A 22929-nucleotide genomic window follows, 5' to 3' on the forward strand; every position below is an offset into this window, starting at 1 on the left:
CCGCCTGTGCTTCAACCTTGGATACAGAGTTATTATCTGGCAAAGGTAGGACGTGCATAGTTAGACTAAGGGTATGTGGCAGAAACTCTACCACCTTACAGGTGCCTTCTACCTCCTGACTCACCTCAAGGCTTTGGGTCAATGTGAAAGCGCCCAAAGATAACGACAGTCAATTCACACTGCTCAAAGCCCTAAAGCGGTTAGCCACTGGGATGTTAAACTCTGGGACACGATTAACAAAGGGGCGAAAGGGTTGTTCTCGCATGGCTGGTACTCGTTTCAAACAGTAGAAATAACCCAAGTGTCAATTGTACCAGGAAAGACAGGGCCACCTCTCCCCAATATTTGCTTGACAACTGTGGGGTCCCTGAAGTTAACAATAATGCAATCCCCCTCAATATCTTTAGGTCTAGTACCCAGCCATTTAACCCTGCGTGCAAACATGATCTCCCCATGACCCTGTCCCAACAGGGGTCTGTGCCTGTTTAGCCAAAAAATTACCCTATTTTTTAACGCAGGAGAGGATTCCCCACGATTGCTTTCGAGAGGTGGAACGCCCATGAACACCACCATGCAGGGTGCTGCCTCTGGCGGAAGCTGAGGACAAGGAGCGGGTTTTAATTGACTAGTTTCTTGGGGTTTGGGAGAGGAGGGAGATTTATGTCTGCTAGAGGTTTCATGCTGCTGCCCATGGTGTACCGGGGGAGGAGGATCACCTATCGACTTGCCTGGTGCAGCAGGAAGCTCATTAGTGGGCCATGGTGGTCCATTGTTGGCAGGTGGTTTAGTGGATTTGTTTGCTACTACATGTACTGGAGGATTTGAAGGGTTGGCTGGGAAGATGCTGTTACCCCGCCTAGCATCTGAAACAGTGGCCGTACTGGCACCAGAGCCTGCTCTTGCATCCAAATTCCCCAATACACTAGGAGCCTGTCCTTTCCCCACACCTTTGCTATTAATAAGTGTCACTAACCTATCTATCCTAGAGGACAGTGTTTTAAGATGTGAGGTAATGAGCTTTTTCAAGTGGGCCTGAAGGTCAATTAACAAATGAGTAGCCCATAGTGGTGGCCCAGAGAGAGGTGGGTTGGGTTCAGGGTCCGACTGCAAAGCTGCCGAAGTGGAGGCTGACTTATGAGCTTGTTTACGTACAGGTTTCTTTTCCCTGCGTTTCTGGCTCTCTCGGGTGGCCTTCCCACCTCCTAATGTTGGGTCTGGCAGCGGGGCAACTATTGGATCAATCACTTCTGCGACCTGCTGTGCGCAGGGCAACTCTGCGAAAGACGTAAGAAGTGATATGTGTTCAAAAGGGTCAACTGTAAGTTCAGACAAATCCCCTTGTGACTGTGAGGTAACAATAACCGGAGTGAGGGAAAGGCGCCTCTCAGTGTTCTCTATGGCAGTTGAAACGACACCTATCGTTTTTTGCAGCATTTTATCTATGGCTGTAAGTGTGGGTAGTGATTGAGTGGAGGCTGCTAACTGCCTTGTCATAGGGCATAGGCCATTGCTCTTATTAGTCTTTCCCATGGTGATCTTAATATATTTAAAAACAAGGGAGGAACACCACTGTACCAAAATGTATCAAAACAAAATTAATTACACGTTGCGGGGGTCACAATAAAAGATAATAAAGCACAAAGTCCCGACTCGTTCTACAAAGAGCAATAGGGAAAAGCTTAGACTGGTAGTGAAATAGAAAAAAGCACATGGATAAATTATGTCCAGTGTAGCAAATCGAGTCGGTAGAATTACCAGTTACTGGTGGCGGTAGCTCGAAATATCAGAGGGGTAACCCAGCCCTGCCTCGTCCTGCCCCGGATGGCCACAGATGGTCCCGTCCTTGTCCCGGGCTTCTCCCGGGTCGCTCCCGCGCAGCGGGAGATTGGGGTAGTTTAAATAGCGTCCGGTCAGGGGCGGAGCACAGTCTTGTGTTCAGGTAGGTTCAGCCCCGATGGTTCCTGGGCCAGGTAGTAGGCGTCACTGGTCCCGGGCCTGATAGAATGATTGAAAGCAAGCTGCCCCCAACACAGATGGACTCACAATAGTGCCTGCAGACCCCTCACCACGCTGCGGCACCCCCGTCAGCGGGTGCAGCGAGTTCCTTTACAGGCGTCCGGTCAGGGGTGGAGCACAGTCTTGTGTGCAGGTGGGTTCAGCCCCGATGGATCCTGGGCCAGGTAGTCAGGGATTCCGTTGCGGGCGTCACTGGTCCCTGGCCCGATAGAATGATTGAAAGCAAGCTGCCCCCAACACAGATAAACTCACGATAGTGCCTGCAGACCCCTCTCCACGCTGCAGCACCCGCGTCAGTGGGTGCGGCGAGGTCCTTTACAGGCATCCGGTCAGGGGCGGAGCACAGTCTCGTGTGCAGGTGGGTTCAGCCCCGATGGTTCCCGGGCCAGGTAGTCAGGGATTCCGTTGCGGGCGTCACTGGTCCCTGGCCGATAGAATGATTGAAAGCAAGCTGCCCCCAACACAGATGGACTCACAATAGTGCCTGCAGACCCCTCTCCACGCTGCAGCACCTGCGTTAGCGGGTGCGGCGAGGTCCTTTACAGGCGTCCTGTCAGGGGCGGAGCACAGTCTCGTGTGCAGGTGGGTTCAGCCCCGGTGGTTCCTGGGCCAGGTAGTCAGGGATTCCGTTGCGGGCGTCACTGGTCCCGGGCCCGATAGAATGATTGAAAGCAAGCTGCCCCCAACACAGATGGACTCACGAGAGTGCCTGCAGACCCCTGTCCACGTTGCAGCACAATTGAAAAGTATGCATACAGCATACGGAAGAGGCAAGCATTTCGTCATAAATCAGACTGTGTAGCACACTATATAATAATTGTACAGCTATTCAATACCTAGCAATACAAAACATTGGATAATGTGCTGCATACCTAAACACTTATTAGGTACCAAAAGCGAGACCTATTGGCTGTGCCAATGCTTTTTCTAAATGTAAGTAATATACCTCCCTTTCATGTTCTGTGGAACTTGAGCTGCTCAACATTGATAACCGGGTTGAGCTGCAGATGCTTTGCAAGGAAAGGGGGCTAAAGGTAAACTAGAAGGCCACAAAGTTGGACCTTGAGATAACCCTCAGAGCCTATGAGAAAATCAAGAGGTGGTAAGCCACCCTAGAGGAGGACGACCCTGATGAGTAGGGAGTACACTTGGATGATGATGATAAGGAGGAACACTCAAGCCAGAATCCTGAGCTGCTTCTACTGTGCTGACAGGCAGAGTGCCTGTCCTGGATGTCTATCATCCACGATGTGAGCATAAGTAACCCTACTGCCTTGACAGCTAGGTCCAACGGGATGGAGCATTTTAGTCATTTGGTCCTGAAGGACATTTTGGGCTGAGCCATTCCACATACTCACCATCTCGGTAAGTATTACTTTAGTATACTTTTCTAAAGGTGAAGAATCTGTGGTTAGAAGTATTCATCTGAAGAGCAAGTTACTTATCTACAGTAATAATCTTTCGGATGGATACTTTGTCTAGCTACAGAATTGTCACTGTGTTCCTGCTTACCCATTCTATAGAGTGGGCTCTTTTAATCTAAATAGGTCCCAAATTAGAGGTCTGTATAGTTGCCAATTGATTTTTGTTGGGCACCGAGTCAGAGGTCAGGGATGATGTCCTGAAAGAAATGGACTTCAGCGTACCTGAGTGGCACCTATATAGGGCCCAATTTGTTTCTGGGGAGGAGCAGAGAGGATACAGAGTCACATGATGCCACATACCGAAACGCAGAGGCTATGCTGAAAGATGTTTTTGGATTCATTCTGGCTCCTGGGGATATTTTAAAGGTGAAGAATCTGCAGTAAATTAGAGTATCCACCGTAAAGAGCGTTACCAAAGGTAAGTAACCTGTTCATTCTGAAGCTGCCTGAGGGTTCTGTAGTTGACATTGGGATAGAGATGACAGTAAAAATGTTTCATGGCAAAAAAGAGAAAATACTAGTGATGGTTCTTAATTGAACATTATGCAACCCGCATTCAAAAAACAGTAAAGAAATGCCTTAGGTAGGCTGAATGAAGACAATAGTTTGATCTTGTATAACATGGGTTGTAGCACAGAGAAAATGTGAGATCCTAAAGCATGGATGGTTATTTTAGATGGTCTGATCAAAGTAAAATTATTTTGCCTGCTTCCTTTAAAGAAGTCATGTTGTTACGTGCTTTGATCATAATTATTGCAGCATGTGGCAACTTGTCCGAGGCTAAGCATCAGTCAACATGACATTTAACTTAGCAATATTTCTTGTTTTGTTAATACTTTTTAGGTTCAAGAACTGATTGTAAACAAAGATCCTAATTTACTGGACAATTTCTTGGACGTGAGTAGCATTCACTTTTTAATTTCGAATGTATTAAGAATCAAGCCACATGTTCCACTTCGCCTTAGATTTACATTCTCATTGAAATACTGAGTCTTTAATGCTCATTTATGAAAGTAATTAATGATGAGAAAGCTGCATTAGCCACCTGTCCGAAAACGGAACATATTCTGTTTGTGGATATTTTTACCACAATATTTTGTCAGGTAGATATTTTTGTCTTCAAAAGTTTGACTCTGTATCTGAACTCTCCTCGTTCAGATACAGCATCCCCGACAAAATTGTCTTTATTAAGGCAAGCACCTGTGACCCTGTGTTGTGGATGACCATCATGACCATTTTATTCAGAAATTCTTTTTCACCCTCTGGCATTTTCCACCCATATTCTAGTTGGAGGTGTTGACCCAAACTCCATAACTGAGGACTTGCCATTGGGGTAGAGCCTTGTATGACTGATCATGTCACGTGGAATATGTATGTAACCTCAAACAGGGGCAACTCTATTATCCAAACCTGGGGAAGAGAAATAGTATTGCAACTACAATGGTTAAGGAAAATTGATAACTATAAACTATTAAAAGTTCCAAAAACATGAATTCACAAATAAATCGGAAGACAGATCGACAAAAAATCTTGAAGGGATATCCAACACAAACAACTATTATTAATGCAAAAACATTGATGGGGAGCGATGTGTGCGCTTGCTTGATTAGTCGGGCAGTGTTCTGGTGTAATGCCCTCTGAACTGTGAGTGAATTGGTTTGAAATTTGTTCCGGACTTCACGTTGGCACTGTAAATCAGATGTGTGCTTATTAATTTTTCTGGCTGGATTTCTGATTTTGTTCATATGAGGTCCTTTAGCGATTTTGCCGGAGTAAATTTGACTCAAACCACACAAACTACATCGATTGGTTAGTCTATAGAAATGTTTTCCTGTCCTGATGAGCTTATAAATATCATAGGTTGAAAAGCCGTTTACGCCAGCCTTTGGCTTTTATTTATGAGGAAGCATATATTGCAGTTCTTTGTTCCTGTTATTTGTTTCACTTATCTTGTTTTAAGTTTTTTTTCCCTCTGCCATTGTTTTCTCGTTTACACTGTAAATTGTGTTCTCTTCCAGGGGATCCTCATCAATAGTCATAAGCATTAGAATATTCCCGCCCATGCGTGGGACCCCGGAAACAATATATTATATGTGCCCCACATATATATATACTCGTATATGTATGTATATGTATGTATATGTGTGTGTATATATATATATATATATATATATATGTGTATGTATATATATATATATATCATCACACTGCTCCTTTGTTTCGAAAGGAAAACGGGCGCACTCCCTTTGAATTTCCACAATTTCGTTTATTTTAAACTTATTAAGGCAAAAAATGAAAGCATTCGATCAATGCGTTTCGATGCTCCAAGCATCTTGGTCAGAAGGCCTGTCTGAGAGAACTCTCAAGGACAGGGAAAGAAACAGCATTTATGGACTGGCTCAAAGATCGATCAGGGGAAGATCTCCGGTCAGGAAGGGCAGCAAGAGGGCCAGAAGTCCTTCAAAAGGCAAGTCTTCACGTCCTTCTGCTTCAACATCGGGCTCGGCGCTGAAGAAACATCTACCGGTGAGTTTTCCAGCAGAAAAACGACCGTCGACGGCGGGCTCGCTGTCAAATAGAAGATCAGGGTCGTCGCCGACGTCGAGGAAGTCAGCTCAGTCGACGAAATCCCCTCCGCCGTCGTCAACCAGGCGACGATCGGCGTCGAGGGAGGTCACGCCTCCACCGTCGTCAACAGGGCGGCGATCGGCATCGAGGCAAGTGACTCCGCCGTCGTCGATCAGGCGACGATCGGTGTCGAGGACCAAGACCCCTCAGCCGTCGTCAATCAGGTGGGGTTTGGCGTCGAGGACCAGGATCCCTCCGTCGTCATCTCGACGACGGTCGGCGTCAACGACCAGGACCCCTCCGCCTTCGTCAACACGGCGACGATCGGCATCGAGGACCAAGACCCCTCCGCCGTCGTCAACCCGGCGACGATCGGCGTCGAGGCACGGCACACCTCCACCGTCGTCATCTCGGCGACGATCGGTGTCGAGGTGTGACTCCCCCGTTGGCGTCCACCAGGCGACGTCTGGCTTCGAGCTCCAAGACCCCTCCGCCTTCGACAACCAGACGTCGATCGGTGTCGAGGAGGCGATCTCCGTCGGTGTCTAGTAGACGCTCGGCGTCGAGGATGTCCAGAGTTCCTTCGCCGTAGACACTCTGCGTCGACAGAGAAAGCTCCGTCGTCGGCAAGTCATCGCCGTTCGACGTCGAGAGACCAGCGTTCTTCACATCACTCAGTGTCAAGACATCCGACGTCGGAAGTGTTGGCTCCGTCGACGCCCCAGAGGTGGTCGACGTCGAGGGAAAGAGTTCCATCGTCCAGGCATGGCGATTCGACGAGGAGACGTCATTCTTCACCGTCGAGAGCTGGATCGATGTCGTGGCACTCTGTGATTCTTGTTACGGAATCGGCTTCGGGTCACTCATCTCCTCAGTCTTCTGGTTCCTCCAGGTCATCTTCAAGAACCAGAACTCCTGCCTGTAAACGTCGGTCAGAGGCTTCTGCTACTGGGGTGAGGCTGTCTCCTAGATGGAATGCACCACTGCACAATTGGCAGGATTCAGGGGGTACGGAACGCCTGCGACAGTACGTTAGCCCAGAACATAGATCTCCACTGCAAAGGCTGGTTGATCAAGCAGACCGAGACAGTCCTCCCAGGCAACAGGCATCACGTTCACCTGATAGGAGGCCAGATAGATCTTGTTCGCCTAGAAGAGAAGAACGGCCCAGAAGATCTTGTTCTCCAAGAAGGGAAGAACGGCCCAGAAGATCTTGTTCTCCAAGAAGGGAAGAACGGCCCAGAAGATCGCGCGAGAGGCGACGCAGTTCCCATCGCCGAAGTAGAAGAACCTCTTCCACCTCTTCCACCTCTTCCACCTCTTCCACCTCTTCCACCTCTTCCACCTCTTCCACCTCTTCCACCTCTTCCACCTCTTCCACCTCTTCCACCTCTTCCACCTCTTCCACCTCTTCCACCTCTTCCACCTCTTCCACCTCTTCCACCTCTTCCACCTCTTCCACCTCTTCCACCTCTTCCACCTCTTCCACCTCTTCCACCTCTTCCACCTCTTCCACCTCTTCCACCTCTTCCACCTCTTCCACCTCTTCCACCTCTTCCACCTCTTCCACCTCTTCCACCTCTTCCACCTCTTCCACCTCTTCCACCTCTTCCACCTCTTCCACCTCTTCCACCTCTTCCACCTCTTCCACCTCTTCCACCTCTTCCACCTCTTCCACCTCTTCCACCTCTACACGATCTTCCACGAGAGTACTCCCCTACTCTCTGACAGTCCTATCTCCAGAGTCTCTCCAGTAGACGACATCAATACTTATTTAGATGTTCTGCAGAGAGGGGCTAAGAAATTGAACAATGAGATGGCTGTCCCACAAGACTCTACCACAGTAATATTTGAGACATTGCACCAGAAATCTTCTTCCCGTCCGTTACTTCTTTTAGTCCCAGGAATCATGGAACCAGTTCAAAACATTTTCGTCACTCCTGCAACCATCAGAGCAGTACCAGCTCGTATACAAAAGAAATACAAACCTGCTGACTCGGACCCAGTCTTTGTCACATCTGATCCACCGGCAGATTCGGTGATTGTGGCAGCGGCTCGGAAGACCCATGCAGTCTCTCCTTCATCTTCTGTCCCACCAGATATGGACAGTAAGACCCAGGACTCATGGGGTCACAAAGTCTGTAATGCTGCAGCTTCTGCCCAGAAGGTATCCAGTGCATCAGCGTTGCTGGGAAGATATGACGGAGCCTTATGGGACTCTATGGAGCGCTTCAAAGCCAAGCTCCAGAAGGAGGACCAAAAAGACTTTGAGTAAAGTTTAACGGAAGGCAGTCTGGTGGCAAATCAACTGATAAACGCGGTGGCGGCGCACTCCTATTCTCATGGAGTATGCGCCAGAAGGTCTTCTTGGTTGCGCTTAACAGGCCTTAAACCTGATGCTCAACAGCGCATCTTGAATATTCCTTTCTCTGGGTCCTCTCTCTTCGGGGAACACGCAGATGAGGAGATGACCCGGATGAAGACCGAACTGGACACGGTGAAGGCGGTCGGTTTGGAGAAGAAAGAATTCAAACGACGCTTCAAATCCAACAAGGGCAGAGGGGCTCACCAGAGGGTTCAAACCCCTCAGTGGTCCCAGAACAAAAATCAGGGGAAAACCAACTTTCGAGGAGGCAAATCCAACAGGGGTAAAGGAGGTCATCAGCAGTCCTCTTCCACAACGAGAGGAGGGAAAGCCTGAGCAGTGGCTTCCTCTGGCGCCGTTACCCACTCCAGTGGGTGGAAGTGCTTCACAACATCTGGCAGAGTGGGTCAGCATCACAAAAGATTGTTGGGTGCTGAATATACTGCGCAATGGATATGCACTACGATTCTGTGCGATCCCAACGTCTATATCTCCAAAAAAGTCTCGCCCTTACCATCTAAACCTTCTCCAGAGAGAGGTCAAGACTCTTCTTCAAAAAAGAGCCATCGAGGAGGTGCCTCCCTCTCAAAGGGGAAAACGAGTCTACTACAGATACTTTCTTGTCCCCAAAAAAGACCAAGAAGACAAGTACAGACCCATCTTGGACCTTCGCCTTCTAAACCGGGTGGTGGTCAAAGAAAAGTTCCGCATGTTGGCTCTTCACCAAATATGTCCACATCTTCAAGTCAGGGATTGGATGTGTTCGGTGGATTTGCAAGATGCGTACTTTCACATTCCAATCGCCCTTCGCCATCGGAAGTACTTGAGATTTGTAGTAGGACGCAAGCACTAGCAATACAAAGTACTGCCCTTCAGGCTCATGTCAGCACCACGGGTCTTCACCAAATGCATGGCAGTGGTTGCGGCTTATCTACACAAGAAGGGGCTCTTCGTCTATCCATACCTGGACGACTGGCTCCTAAAAGGCCCATCTCCCCGACAGGTACTCAGCGACTTTCACCTGTGCCTACAGCAATTACACAGACTAGGCCTCCAAGTGAACATGGAGAAGTCTGTCCAGCAACCGACCCAGAACATCCACTACCTGGGAGCAGTTCTGGACACAAGTTTGGGAAAAGCTTTTCCTTTGGAGGAGAGGTTATCATCTATGAAACAGAAATGCAGGAATCTCCTCCAGACTCGATATCCAACAGGCAGACAGGTGGCTTCCCTTCTGGGCTCCATGGCGTCCTGCATTTTTCTGATATCAAACGCCAGACTGAGAATGTGGCCTCTGCAGCAAGCTCTAGAGGACCAATGGGATCAAGCGACAGGGAATTGGGAGGATCGGATCAGTCTATCACAGACAGCGAGGACTTCCATCCTGTGGTGGACTCGCCCGCAGAATGTGTTGCGGGGAGTGCAGTTTCACCAACCTCTTCCAACACTGTCCGTGGTCACAGACGCTTCTCTAGAGGGCTGGGGGGCACAGATGGGGTGCCTTCAAATTCAAGGTCGATGGTAAACTCAGCTACAAACCTACCACATCAACATGCTGGAGCTTCGGGCAGTTCATCTGGCTCTCAAAGCTTTTCTTCCAGCCATAAACACCGACTCAGTCCTAGTTCAGACAGACAATACTACCACCATGTTCTATCTGAACAAACAAGGAGGCACACAATCTCGCCCTCTCTACCTGGAGGCTCAGGCGATTTGGCACTGGCTTCTGGCTCGGGGAATATCAGTAGTGGCAGTGCACCTTTCAGGCAAATTAAACACCAAAGCAGACTCACTCAGCAGGCACTTTGAAGATCAGCCAGACTGGGTGCTAAACGACGAAGTGGTGGAAGAACTTTTTCGTTGTTGGGGTCGTCCAACCATAGACTTGTTTGCGGACGACAAACGCAAAATGCCTTGCCTTCGCGTCCAGATTCCACCGACCAGGGATGCAGGGGAATGCTCTTCCGATGGATTGGTCAGGAACATTTGCTTACGCATTTCCTCCCCTGGCTCTGATTACGAAGGTGGTGTCCAAACTCCTCAAGTCGGACATGGAAATGATCTTGATAGCTCCGGACTGGCCACGGCAGTGGTGGTACCCGGACCTTCTGCATCTGTCTGTGTGTCCACACAGACGACTTCCTTGCAGACCGGACCTGTTGAGCAAGATGAACGGGAGGATACTGCATCCCAACCTCCCATCACTGAACCTAACAGCATGGCTCCTGAGGTCCTGCAATATGGGCATCTGAACTTGCCTCCCAAATGTATGTACATTTTAAAAGAGGTTAAGAGGCCTTCCACGAGAGCGTCATATGTGTTCAAGTGGAAAAGGTTTTTCATATGATGTAGGGATCGTTACCTAGATCCTGTTAAAGGGCAGGAGGAAGTAATCCTTCCATACCTCCTTTCCTTGGTAACTTCTGGGTTGAAATATGCTTCCATTAGAGTACATCTGTCAGCCATAGTAGCGTACAGGAAATCTCCTACCCAGATTTCTTTCTTTCAGGTTCCGGTGGTCAAGGACTTCCTCCAGCGGTTGAAAAAAGTCTATCCCCCTGTGCGAAACCCTTCTCCTCCTTGGGAATTGAACCTGGTTTTATCCAGGTTAATGTCACCTCCTTTCGAACCCATCCACAAGGCTTCTTTGCAACATCTCACTTGGAAAACAGCCTTTTTAGTGGCAATTAGATCAGCGTGCAGTGTAAGTCAATCAATCAGTCAATCAATGACATTTATAAAGCGCACTACATACCCGTAGGGTCTCAAGGCGCTGGGGGTGGGGGGGGGGTGCCGCTACTGCTCGAACAGCCAGGTCTTCAGCTTCTTCCTGTAGGAGAGGTGGTCTTGGGTCAGGCGCAGGTCGGTCGGGAGGGAGTTCCAGGTCTTGGCGGCCAGGTAGGAGAAGGACCTTCCTCCTGTAGTCGCTCTTCGGATGCGGGGGACGGCGGCGAGGGCGTGGTTGGCTGATCGGAGGTGGCGTTTGGGAGCGTAGAAGTTGATTCGGCTGTTGAGGTAGCTCGGGCCTTGGTCGTGTAGGGCTTTGTGTGCGTGGGTGAGGAGGCGGAAAGTGATTCTTTTGTTGACGGGGAGCCAGTGAAGGTCTCTCAGATGTCCGGAGATGTGGCTGGTTCGTGGGATGTCGAGGATGAGTCTGGCTGAGGCGTTCTGGATCCGCTGGAGTCTCTTCTGGAGCTTGGCGGTGGTACCGGCGTAGAGGGCGTTGCCGTAGTCCAGTCGGCTGGTGACGAGGGCCTGGGTGACGGTCTTCCTGGTCTCGGTGGGGATCCACCAGAAGATCTTCCGTAGCATGCGTAGGATGTTGAAGCACGCCGAGGAAACGTTGTTGACTTGCCTGGTCATGGAGAGGGAGGAGTCCAGGATGAAGCCCAGGTTGCGTGCATGGTCTGTCGGTTTGGGTGCGGTGCCCAGGGCGGGAGGCCACCAGGAGTCGTCCCAGGCGGAGGGTGAGGAGCCCAGGATGAGGACCTCCGTCTTGTCCGAGTTCAGTTTCAGGCGGCTGGTCGTCATCCACTCGGCTACCTCTTTCATCCCTTCGTGCAGGTTGGCTCTGGCGGCGGCGGGGTCGTTGGTCAGGGAGAGGATCAGCTGGGTGTCGTCGGCGTAGGAGATTATGTTGAGGTTGTGTTGGCGTGCGATGGCCGCGAGGGGGCTCATGTAGACGTTGAAGAGGGTGGGGCTCAGAGAGGATCCTTGAGGGACGCCGCAGATGACTTCGGTGGCTTCTGACTTGTACGGTGGTAGGCGGACTCTCTGTGTTCTTCCGTCGAGGAAGGAGATGATCCATTCCAGCGCCTTGTCCTGGATTCCGACGTTGCTGAGGCGCTGTACTAGGGTGCGGTGGTAGACAGTGTCGAATGCCGCGGAGAGGTGTAGAAGGATGAGGGCCGCTGTTTCTCCGTTGTCCATCAGGGCTCGGATGTCATCGGTGGCGGCGATGAGGGCGGTCTCGGTGCTGTGATTGGCTCGGAAGTCGGACTGTGAGGGGTCGAGGGATCCATTCGACTCGAGGAAGGCGGCCATCTGCTTGTTGACGGTCTTCTCGATGACTTTGGCTGGAAACGGGAGGAGCGAGATGGGGCGGTAATTCTTGAGTTCGGTGGGGTCCGCTGTGGGTTTCTTGAGTGGAGCGCTGAGTTCGGCGTGCTTCCAGCTCTCAGGGAAGGTGGCGGTGTCGAAGGATGTGTTGATGATGTCTCGCAGGTGGGGTGCGATGACAGCGTCAGCCTTGTTGAAGACGTGGTGAGGGCAGGGGTCGGTCGGTGATCCGGAGTGGATGGAGTTCATTGTGCGGATGGTGTCTTCAGTGCTGATTGGGGTCCAAGCGTGGAGGGTGGTGGTGGGGGGTGGTTGTTCGGTCTTGGTGTGCGTTGGTTGGTTGTTGAAGCTGTTGTGTATGTCCGCGATCTTGTTGTGGAAGTATGAAGCGAGGGAGTTGCAGAGGTCTTGCGATGGGGTGATGTCGTTGTTTCCTGCGCTGGGGTTGGATAGCTCTTTCACGATGTTGAAGAGTTCCTTGCAGTTGTGTGCGTTGTTGTCCAGCCGGTCCTTGAATGCAGTTTTCTTGGCGGCGCGGATCAGCTGGTGGTGCTTCCGGGTGGCCAGCTTGAAGGTGGTCCTGTTGTCCGGTGTAGGTTCCCTTCTCCAGACTTTCTCGAGGGCTCGGCAGTTCTTCTTGGAGCTCTTGAGTTCGTCGAGTGAGATACAAGCGCTCTGTACAAAGGAACCCTACACTGTTTTCCACCACAACAGAGTAGTCCTGAGAGCTCATCCATCCTTCTTGCCTAAGGTGGTTTCTGATTTTCATATAAATCAGTCCATTTCCCTCCCTTCGTTTTTTCCAAATCCTACGACCCCAGCCGAGCGGTCACTGCACTCCTTGGATCTTAAGAGAGTGCTCAAGTTCTATTTGGAAAAGACCAAGGGTATCAGGAAGACTGATCAGCTGTTTGTGAACTATGGTTCAATGAGAACGGGCTTTCCAGCGGCCAAGAGATCCATCTCCAGATGGAATGTCTCCTGCATCAAATTGGCACATCACCTTGCAGGCAAGCCTTTATTGGTGTCACCTAAAGCGCATTCTACTAGAGGGAAAGCAGCCACAGTAGCTTTCCTACATGACATTCCTATGTCAGAGATATGCAAGGCTGCAACCTGGAAATCAGTTCATACCTTTACGAGGCATTACTGTCTAGAATCTGATTTCCGGGCCGATACTCAAGTAGGGCAAGCCTCCTTGAGAAATCTGTTTGGGTAGCCTATGGCCTGTTCGGGCTTATTGTTGAGATTACTATCCTGTTATTCCTTTGCCTGCAGGGATGGGGTGAGGCTCGCTATTCTATTCTAATGCTTATGACTATTGATGAGGATCCCCTGAAAGAGAAGGATTAGTTACTTACCTATAATCCTAGTTCTCTTCCAGGGGTATCTTCATCAAAATCATAAGCAACCCTCCCGCCTCCCCGGGCAAAGGACATTCGTTGATTAGGAGATATTGTTAACCTATTTGTTACATGGTTTTTCAGTCTCCGAAAAGAACAACTGACCTAACTGTCCCCCATGAGGCATGATGGGAAGCTGGGGGTCATGAGTGCCTTAAAGGCACAGTGTCAGTTTTTTGTTGCATGCAGCTACAGGTTAGCTTTTCAGTCTTTTTAGACTGTGTATTTGCAATGCAGCCTGGGAGTTTTCTATGCTTTCAGTGAGTTATAAGAATTTCTACTGCTTTCTAAGCATTAAAACAGTTTCTAAACGATCTTTGATGTTGTTTCTCATGTTTCTAATGTATGGTGGAAATTCTTTACAGCATAATGTAGCTCTACTGTTTATTTGGCTGCAATTGTATATATATATATATATATATATATATATATATATATAAGTGTATATATGTGGGGCACATATAATGTATTGTTTCCGGGGAATATTCTAATGCTTACGACTTTGATGAGGATACCCCTGGAAGAGAACTAGGATTACAGGTAAGTAACTAATCCTTTTTAGTGATATTCATTGTGTAACTGTTCGTTGTGTAACTGTGTGAGCACCTTTAATGTTTCTTTCAATTGTTTTTCAATAGTTTTTTTGTGTATCTACTTATTTAGTAAAAGTTTTTTTTGTTCATTAATAATTATCTGTGTGGGGTACCCCTTAAAGATTTTTTGTCCATACGTGGAATATGGAGCTTTTGCGCCGAGCTTTCTGTCATTTTATTTCTCACCTAGTTAGCGCTTGCGCTGTCACTTCGAGACATGCTGCATTCAGGATATGGGCATAAAGCTCTGCCCACTTGCTGCCTATCTTTTTAACTGGCTTTCGTCACTGTTCTTTGTAAATGGTGGCTTTTCATTGGTCAATAGGCTTAGTAGTCCCTCTTTAGTACCGCCTTTTCTCTTCTTGCAACTTCTATGAGGAGACCCCCTGTTACATGTGTTGTTACTCGGTACGTTTTAATTATAGACTCCCAGCACTATTTTCCTACATGGCTTTCAGAACATGCTCTCTGCAACGCTTTTTTATTTTTAATATACCCAGTGCGGCACACCTCTGCTAACATAATAGCAGCAGTGCCTTTCTTTCGTGATTTGTGGCACCTTACCCAGCTGAATGACTTTTATTTCTCTGTATTTCCTTTTGTTAAAATGACTGCAACCGTGATTTAGCTTTAAACGTCTTAAGTTAAAGCCTGGGCACGGGTGCCGCGATTGCTTCAAAAGTAAAGAAATAGAAAAAAAAGTGCATAGGCTATAAACCATGCCTGCCTGCTCCTGTCTCAACAATTGGAAAGAACCCGACTCTTTTTGCAGCTGTGCATCTTCCAAACACCCCGGAGGGCTTCCAGAACTTCATCAACCTGTCCACATATCCCTTGGAGAAGAAGAGCCACTTGCCTCCAGGCACCGACTGCAACGTCCAGTACACGACCTGCTAACCACCTGGTCCACCGATGCAGCAGCCATCCAGAAAGAGGTCACCATGCTCCAGGAGGTCAGAGCCGTCTCCCCACCGACTTTGAAGACTCTAGGACCACCATGGGCCGCCCTGCACCAATACCCGAGGTAACAGAACCTGCTGCAAGCACCAAGGCTTGTTTGAAATCAGTCTGAACAACACCGCTGCCAAAACCGACCTGCACGTTGAGGGACTTCACCTGAGGTCAGCTCAACGCCAGACATCTTCTTGCTGTGTTTTTTCACCCTTTTCTGCGGTGCACCGAGAATTGTGGGAGCCTCAAACTCGACAGCCCATTGGACAATACACCTATGCACGCTAGACCTCCAGCCTGAGTCCATTAAAACTGATGCTGTGTGTCTCTGTTGCCCTGAGACCTTTAAGAATGGAACACCCCTTTGGGTTGTGCCGGAAAGGTCGCCCTTTGCAGCCTCTTTCCTACAGGTACTTTCCTCCTTAACTACAGCATGTAGAGCAAGAGCCTACCACCGCTGAAAGCATCTCTGCACCCCGATACTCCAGGACAGGTAAAACTCAACTCTTTGTGTTTTCTTGGACCTTGGCCTCTACTCACCTTAAGTCCAGAAGAACAGCATGTAATTAGTTTGCAAGTGACCCTATGCAGTGAATATTTTTCCCATAGGATAACATTACCGTGTTTGAGGCTCATGCCTCAAATCTGACAGCTATCATTTTCTACTGTTTTCATTTATTTATTTATTTATTTAAATGTTTTTTTATTTTTTCCTTACATTACACACATTGTATTACATATATTATACATTTGCCAAATAATTTTGAATTTATGATTTACCATATCTGGTTTGACACTACTCCTACTATACATGGCCACAAAAAAGGAAAAAAAAGGCAAATTATAAAATGCATTTTCACAATGTCTACCTAAACTTATGGTTTACTGATATCTATAATTCCTATTACATTTCAGATACACATAAGTTCCTATATTGCCATACTCTCTTTCCATTTCGCAATTGGCTCCCATATTTTTAATCCTAACTTTCTTCCCCTTTTTCCCTTACGTGCGTAAATTGCCTTCTCAAGATTATACATGCCTAGTAAATTTGAGAGCCAAGTTTGCATAACCGGGGGGGGTCTTGTCCAACCATGCTCTTGCTATTGTCAGCCTCAGTACTGCGGTGGCAATAAACATAAATTCTTTATAGATCTGATCTCCCCACATATCCCTCCCCAACAAAATTAACAGAGGTGTCAATTGTACTCGTAATCTTAAAGTACTACCCATAAAATCTTCTACATTTTTGATCAAAGTGTGTAGCTGGGGGCAGGTAGCAAACATATGAACAATATCTGCATCTACTACATTACACCGAGGACCGGTGGTACCGGTCGAACCTCCCCATTTAGCTATTCTGGCTGGAGTGTGGTACAGTGAGAACAGAGTGTTGTAATGCTGAGATTGCAGGGGACCCGAGCATACGATGGTACGACCCATGTCTAGTGATTCCGTAAAGCTTTCAGGCTCCCCACCCAATTTTTCAGCCCATTTGTTACTAAATTTATTCATATCATCAACCTTCCCTTTTGCAAGACTTATATAAAAGGATCTTATCGTACAATCCCCTCCTAATATTATCTTCTCAAGTATTTCATTACGGCCGAAGCCCACTGCCCCACCCCGCTTATTGCTGAGAAAGCTCCTTATCTGCAAAAATTTAAAGAAATCCCTTGTTTCGATGCCATATTTACGGGTAAGATCTTCAAACTGGACAATCCCCTCATCATCCATTAAGTCCTTAATCTGTATTATCCCTTTTTGTGCCCACCCAGCCATTGTTAAATCAGCAAAGACTTCCGCCGGGAAGGATTTGTTCTTATAGAGCCGGATATACCTATTGTATCTTCCTAGGTCTGCCTTTTTTGGAACTCTCACTAATGCCCCGGAAAAGTGCTGTAGAAAGAGTCCCTCTTGGCCAACGGGGCAAGGGGTTCTATTCCAGATTTTTCTTGATTTGAAAAAATCGAGACCTATATTGGATTTAAGAAACCTAAACAAGTATCTCAAAAAACAGTAATTTCGCATGGTGTCTATTCAGGAGGTGCTACAACTCCTCAATGCGGACGACTACATTGTCTCTCTAGACATTCAAGACGCCTATTTTCACGTGCCTATCCACCGGAATCACAAAAAATTCCTCAGGTTCGCTGTGGCAGGCAGACACTACCAGTTTCGGGTGTTGCCCTTCGGCCTGAAGTCAGCGCCTCGCATTTTCACAAAATGCCTGTCTCCAGTGGCCGCGTACCTCCGGCAGCAACATCACCAAGTCTTCCCGTACTTGGACGACTGGCTCGTCAAGGCGCCTTCTCTTGCAGGCGTGGCCAAGTCCTCCAACGCCTGTCTTCAGCTTTTTGACAACTTGGGCCTCACTCTCAATCAAGACAAATCCGTCCTTCAACCTTCCCAACGTCTCACTTTCCTGGGCGCTGTCCTCGATACAGCCCAGAAGAAAGCATTTCCATCACAGGAGCGTCAAACGAAGCTGACGTCCTTAGCGGCCCGCATACACTCCAAAAGATCCCTCCTGGTGCGCCTTTACAAGTCTCTGCTTGGTATGATGTCTTCTTGCATCCTGTTAGTTCCGCACTGTCGCCTTCACATGCGCCCTCTTCAGGAAGCGCTGTCAACTTAATGGATCCAGTGTACGGGATTGTTCGATGATGTCATCCATGTGACTTCTCCCATGGTGAAAGCTCTACAGTGGTGGATTCACCCGCAGAACCTTTTGCAAGGCTTGCCTTTCTTGCTTCCAGTCTCTCCGCATATCGTAACAGATGCATTCCTGGAAGGTTGGGGAGCGTTCCTCCAAGAACTCAGGATCAGCTGACGGTGGTCCCCCTCCGAGCGCCAACTGCACATCAACCTCCTCGAGTTACGAGCAGTTTATCTGGCTCTTCGAGCATTTCTTCTTTGGATCAAAAATTCCCGGGTGATTGTGCGAACGGACAATACCATGACAATGCACAATATAAACAAACAAGGGGGGACCCGTTCTCTGACGTTGTCTCACGAATCTCAGAGAATCTGGAACTGGTTGCTTCTTCACAACATTTCCCTTCGTGCGGAATACGTCCCAGGAATGGACAATGTCCTCGCAGACTCACTGAGCAGACAGCCCTCCGTGTGCCACGAATGGGAATTGGATCAGCAACTTCTCAGTCACATCTTCTCCCAATGGGGCACGCCTCACCTGGACCTTTTCGCAACTAGACAGAACGCCAAATGCAAACATTGCGCAAGCTGACAGCCCCGAAAGGGATCGCTAGGGAATGAATTTTCTATAGCATGATTCAATGTCTTTTGCGTACGCATTTCCTCCATACCCAGGGTCCTCCGGAAGCTGAAGGCGGAACATTGTACCCTTATCTTAATAGCTCCAGCTTGGCTGCGCCAGCACTGGTTAACGGAGATTCATCTCCTATCGCTGGAACCACCGATCCCATTGAAGCCGTTCCCCTCTCTCCTCACAATGAACCAACGGCAAGTCCAGCATCCGGATCCAGCATCTCTCAAATTAACGGCTTGGCTCCTGAGTTCAGTGAATTCCATAACTTAGACATCCCACCAGATTGCATAGCTGTTTTGGCCCGAGCTCGAACTGACAGTATCAACAAAACATATTCCCTGAAATGGAAGTGATTCTGCATCTGGTGCAAATCATAAAAGGTGCACCCTCTTTCTTCCGTCTCCTGCACAGATGTTGCCTTACCTTCTATATCTGGCACACTTGGGTCTTGCTCATGCTTCGATTAAGGTTCACCTGGCCGCAATATCTTGCTTCAGACGTTCCTCTGCAGGTCCTTCCCTCTAGTCCAGTAGACTCCTAAAACAGTTTCTTAAAGGCTTGTTCAGAATGTTCCCTCCAGTAGTTTTTACCACCTACCTGGCAGCTTAACATTGTGCTTGCTCAACTAATGAAACATCCTTTTTGAGCCGATACACAAAGCTGATATTAAATATCTTTTCTGGAACACGGCACTTCTACTGGATCTTACCTCGACGAGACGAGTGAGTGAGCTCCAAGCATTTTCAATTCAAGACCCTTTCCTCCAATTAAAAAAACGACAGAGTGATTCTAAGGACTAATCCTAAATTTATTCCAAAGGTTCCATCTGCCTTTCATCTTAATGAGCCTATAGTCCTGTGCTCTTTCTTTCCGAATCCACAATCGGCAGCAGAGAGGTCTCTCCACTCTCTTGATCTCAAACGCTGTCTTAAATTCTACATTCACAGAACACGGACATTTCGAAAATCTAACCAACTATTCGTTGCTTTTAGTAGACCTAGGAAAGGTCTTCCCTTGACTAAGCAGAGTATTTCACGCGGGATCTCTGTGGCTATTACCTGCTGACATCAGCAGGCAGGACATCCTCTGCATTCCAAGGTTCGTGCTCATTCCACTAGAGCTGTCTCAACCTCCGTGGCGCTCTTTGCTGGAGTGCCCATTACTGACATCTGCAGAGCGGCGACATGGAAGACGCCGCATACGTTCACCAGGCACTACTGCTTGGATACTGAATTTATGAAAGATGCAGCAGTGGGACAAGCTGTGCCCCGTCCTCTATTTCACTAGAGGTGAGCCTTCTCTTTCATCCCACCTTCCTTCTGTATGCTCCCACATTTCTCTCTGATATTGCATTTTGGTACCTTTTGCATTTAACATTTGATATGTTTTATCTAGTGATATTTTATGTTGTACCATTCGAAATGTGCTTGTCATTGCTTGCTACTCTGATTCAGGCATGTGAATCTATGAAAGATACCCTAATACTGGATAAGGAATGTGTTACTTACCTGTAACTGCAGTTATCCAGTATTGGTATCTTTCATAGATTCACATGCAACCCACCCTCCTCCCCCGGATGGGCTCACTGTAGTTCTCTCAGTTATATGCCTACTTAGCACTGTGGGTACGAAAATCTGAGGGACTAGAGCTCCTTCCAGGAAGGTTCCAGAGGGTGGTGATAGCTGATTGTCTCTTTGCCAAACGTTGGTCCTTTTCACAAAAGGACATGGATATGTTATTAATGAGAGGCCTCTGGTCCATTACTATGTATATATGTCGATTTGACATTACCTTATTTATGTACCGGGGATTCCCATCCCGACAACTGGGAATGATTCAGGCATGTGAATCTATGAAAGATACCAATACTGGATAACTGCAGTTACAGGTAAGTAACGCATTCCTTCCCTCTGTCTAATGCCAGCTCTACAAAGTATAGCCAATCCAGCTGTTTTAGTGGGGGCAGAAGCCCAGAATTGGAGAGCATAGCGCGGGTGAGCCATTCAAGGGATATCGGCCTTCAACAGGTGAGTTTCCTGCAGGAGGATGATGTTCGGGTTTTGCTGCAGTAGGTAGCGCCAGATCTGGCGTTCTTTGTTAAGGGAGTTAAGTCCCTTCACATTGAGGGACAGGATCTTCAGGCAAGGGACAGTAGCCATGTCTAAGCCGGAGACGGGCGCGATCCAGCACGCCAATGTAGTGGGCTATGTGGCGCATGGGATGAAGAGGGCAGAGGAAAGTCGCTACTATTAACAAGCATTTGCAATGCAATAATCAATCAATCAATCAAAGCATTTATATAGCGTACTACTCACCCAGAGGGTCTCAAGGCGCTGGGGGGGGGGTGGGGGGGGGGGGTCCGCTACTGCTCGAACAGCCAGGTCTTGAGTTGCTTCCTGAAGGCGAGGTGGTCCTGGGTCAGGCGGAGGTGGGTCGGGAGGGAGTTCCATGTCTTGGCGGCGAGGCAGGAGAAGGACCGTCCCCCTGTGTTGGCTCTTCGGATGCGGGGGACGGCAGCGAGGGCGTGGCTGGTCGATCAAAGCTGGCGTTTGGGAGCGTAGAAGTTGAGGCGGCTGTTGAGGTATCCTAGGGCTTGGTTGTGTAGGGCTTTGTGTGCGTGGGTGAGGAGTCTGAAGGTGATTCTCTTGTTGACCGGGAGCCAGTGCAGGTCTCTCAGGTGTCCGGAGATGTGGCTGCGACGGGGGATGTCCAGGATGAGTCGTGCTGAGGCGTTCTGGATTCTCTGGAGTCTCTTCTGGAGTTTGGCGGTGGTTCCGGCGTAGAGGGAGTTGCCGTAGTCCAGACCGCTGGTGACGAGGGCCTGGGTGACCGTCTTCCTGGTCTCGGTGGGGATCCACCGGAAGATCTTACGTAGCATGCGCAGGATGTTGAAGCACGACGAGGAGACAGCGTTGACTTGTCCGGTCATGGAGAGGGAGGAGTCCAGGATGAAGCCCAGGTTGCGTGCGTGGTCTGTTGGTTTGGGTGCGCTGCCTAGGGCGGGGGGCCACCAGGAGTCGTCCCAGGCGGAGGGTGAGGATCCCAGGATGAGGACTTCCGTCTTGTCCGAGTTCAGTTTCAGGCGGCTGCTCTTCTTCCATTCGGCTACCTCTTTCATCCCTTCGTGAAGGTTGGCTCTGGCGGTGGCGGGGTCGTTGGTGAGGGAGAGGATCAGCTGGGTGTCGTCGGCGTAGGAGATTATGTTGAGGTTGTGCTGGCGTGCGATGTCTGCGAGGGGGTTCATGTAGACAATAGGTCTCGCATTAGGAAAGTTTGAGCTATTTGTATTGCAAATGACAAATTTTGTATTTGTGTTGGTTTTGAAAATAGCTAAACTAATAGCTTTGCCATTTACAATGCCAATAGTTGTAACTTTTTCAAATGTGACACCTATATCATTTGTAATGCAATATGTCTTGTATTTACGTGACTTAGATGTATTGATATTACAAATAACAATGGCTTTTTTTTTTAATTAATACTTAAATAAACGTTATTATAATTTATAATGGCAATAGCTTAAACTTTTGTAAATAACTTTTGTGAAGATTATGTTACGTGTATTTTATTGTGACGAAAATCCAAGAACAGAAGTGAAATATTAACATCTTTTTGTGACATTTGTAATAGAGCTTGAAACCTTGAGAAACATATTGGAACCAGTTGTTGTTGAATGGTTGCACAGATTGATGCTGTGGTGGTGCGGAGTGATGCTGTGGTGGTGCGGAGTGATGCTGTGGTGGTGCGGAGTGATGCTGTGGTGGTGCGGAGTGATGCTGTGGTGGTGCGGAGTGATGCTGTGGTGGTGCGGAGTGATGCTGTGGTGGTGCGGAGTGATGCTGTGGTGGTGCGGAGTGATGCGGTGGTGCGGAGTGATGCTGTGGTGGTGCGGAGTGATGCTGTAGTGGTGCGGAGTGATGCTGTGGTGGTGCGGAGTGATGCTGTGGTGATGCGGAGTGATGCTGTGGTGGTGCGGAGTGATGCTGTGGTGGTGCGGAGTGATGCTGTGGATAGAGTGAGGGCGATGGGTAGATAGAGTGAGGGCGATGGGTAGATAGAGTGAGGGCGATGGGTAGATAGAGTGAGGGCGATGGGTAGATAGAGTGAGGGCGATGGGTAGATAGAGTGAGGGCGATGGGTAGATAGAGTGAGGGCGATGGGTAGATAGAGTGAGGGCGATGGGTAGATAGAGTGAGGGCGATGGGTAGATAGAGTGAGGGCGATGGGTAGATAGAGTGAGGGCGATGGGTAGATAGAG

General features: G+C 48.6%; 1 protein-coding gene across 3 annotated transcripts in view; it reads left to right on the forward strand.

Moving 5' to 3' along the window:
* The window catches only part of SYMPK (symplekin scaffold protein), a 1074905-nt gene that overhangs the window by 113154 nt on the left and 938822 nt on the right, over window positions 1–22929 (forward strand). For all 3 annotated transcript variants that reach the window (XM_086938396.1, XM_086938395.1, XM_086938397.1), the window contains one exon: window positions 4284–4337. In XM_086938396.1, coding sequence (XP_086794522.1) covers window positions 4284–4337 — 54 coding nt within the window. The remainder of the gene's footprint in view (window positions 1–4283; window positions 4338–22929) is intronic.

Source organism: Lissotriton vulgaris, chromosome 9 (assembly GCF_964263255.1).
Source record: "Lissotriton vulgaris chromosome 9, aLisVul1.2, whole genome shotgun sequence".
In the NCBI taxonomy this organism is placed as follows: domain Eukaryota; kingdom Metazoa; phylum Chordata; class Amphibia; order Caudata; family Salamandridae; genus Lissotriton; species Lissotriton vulgaris.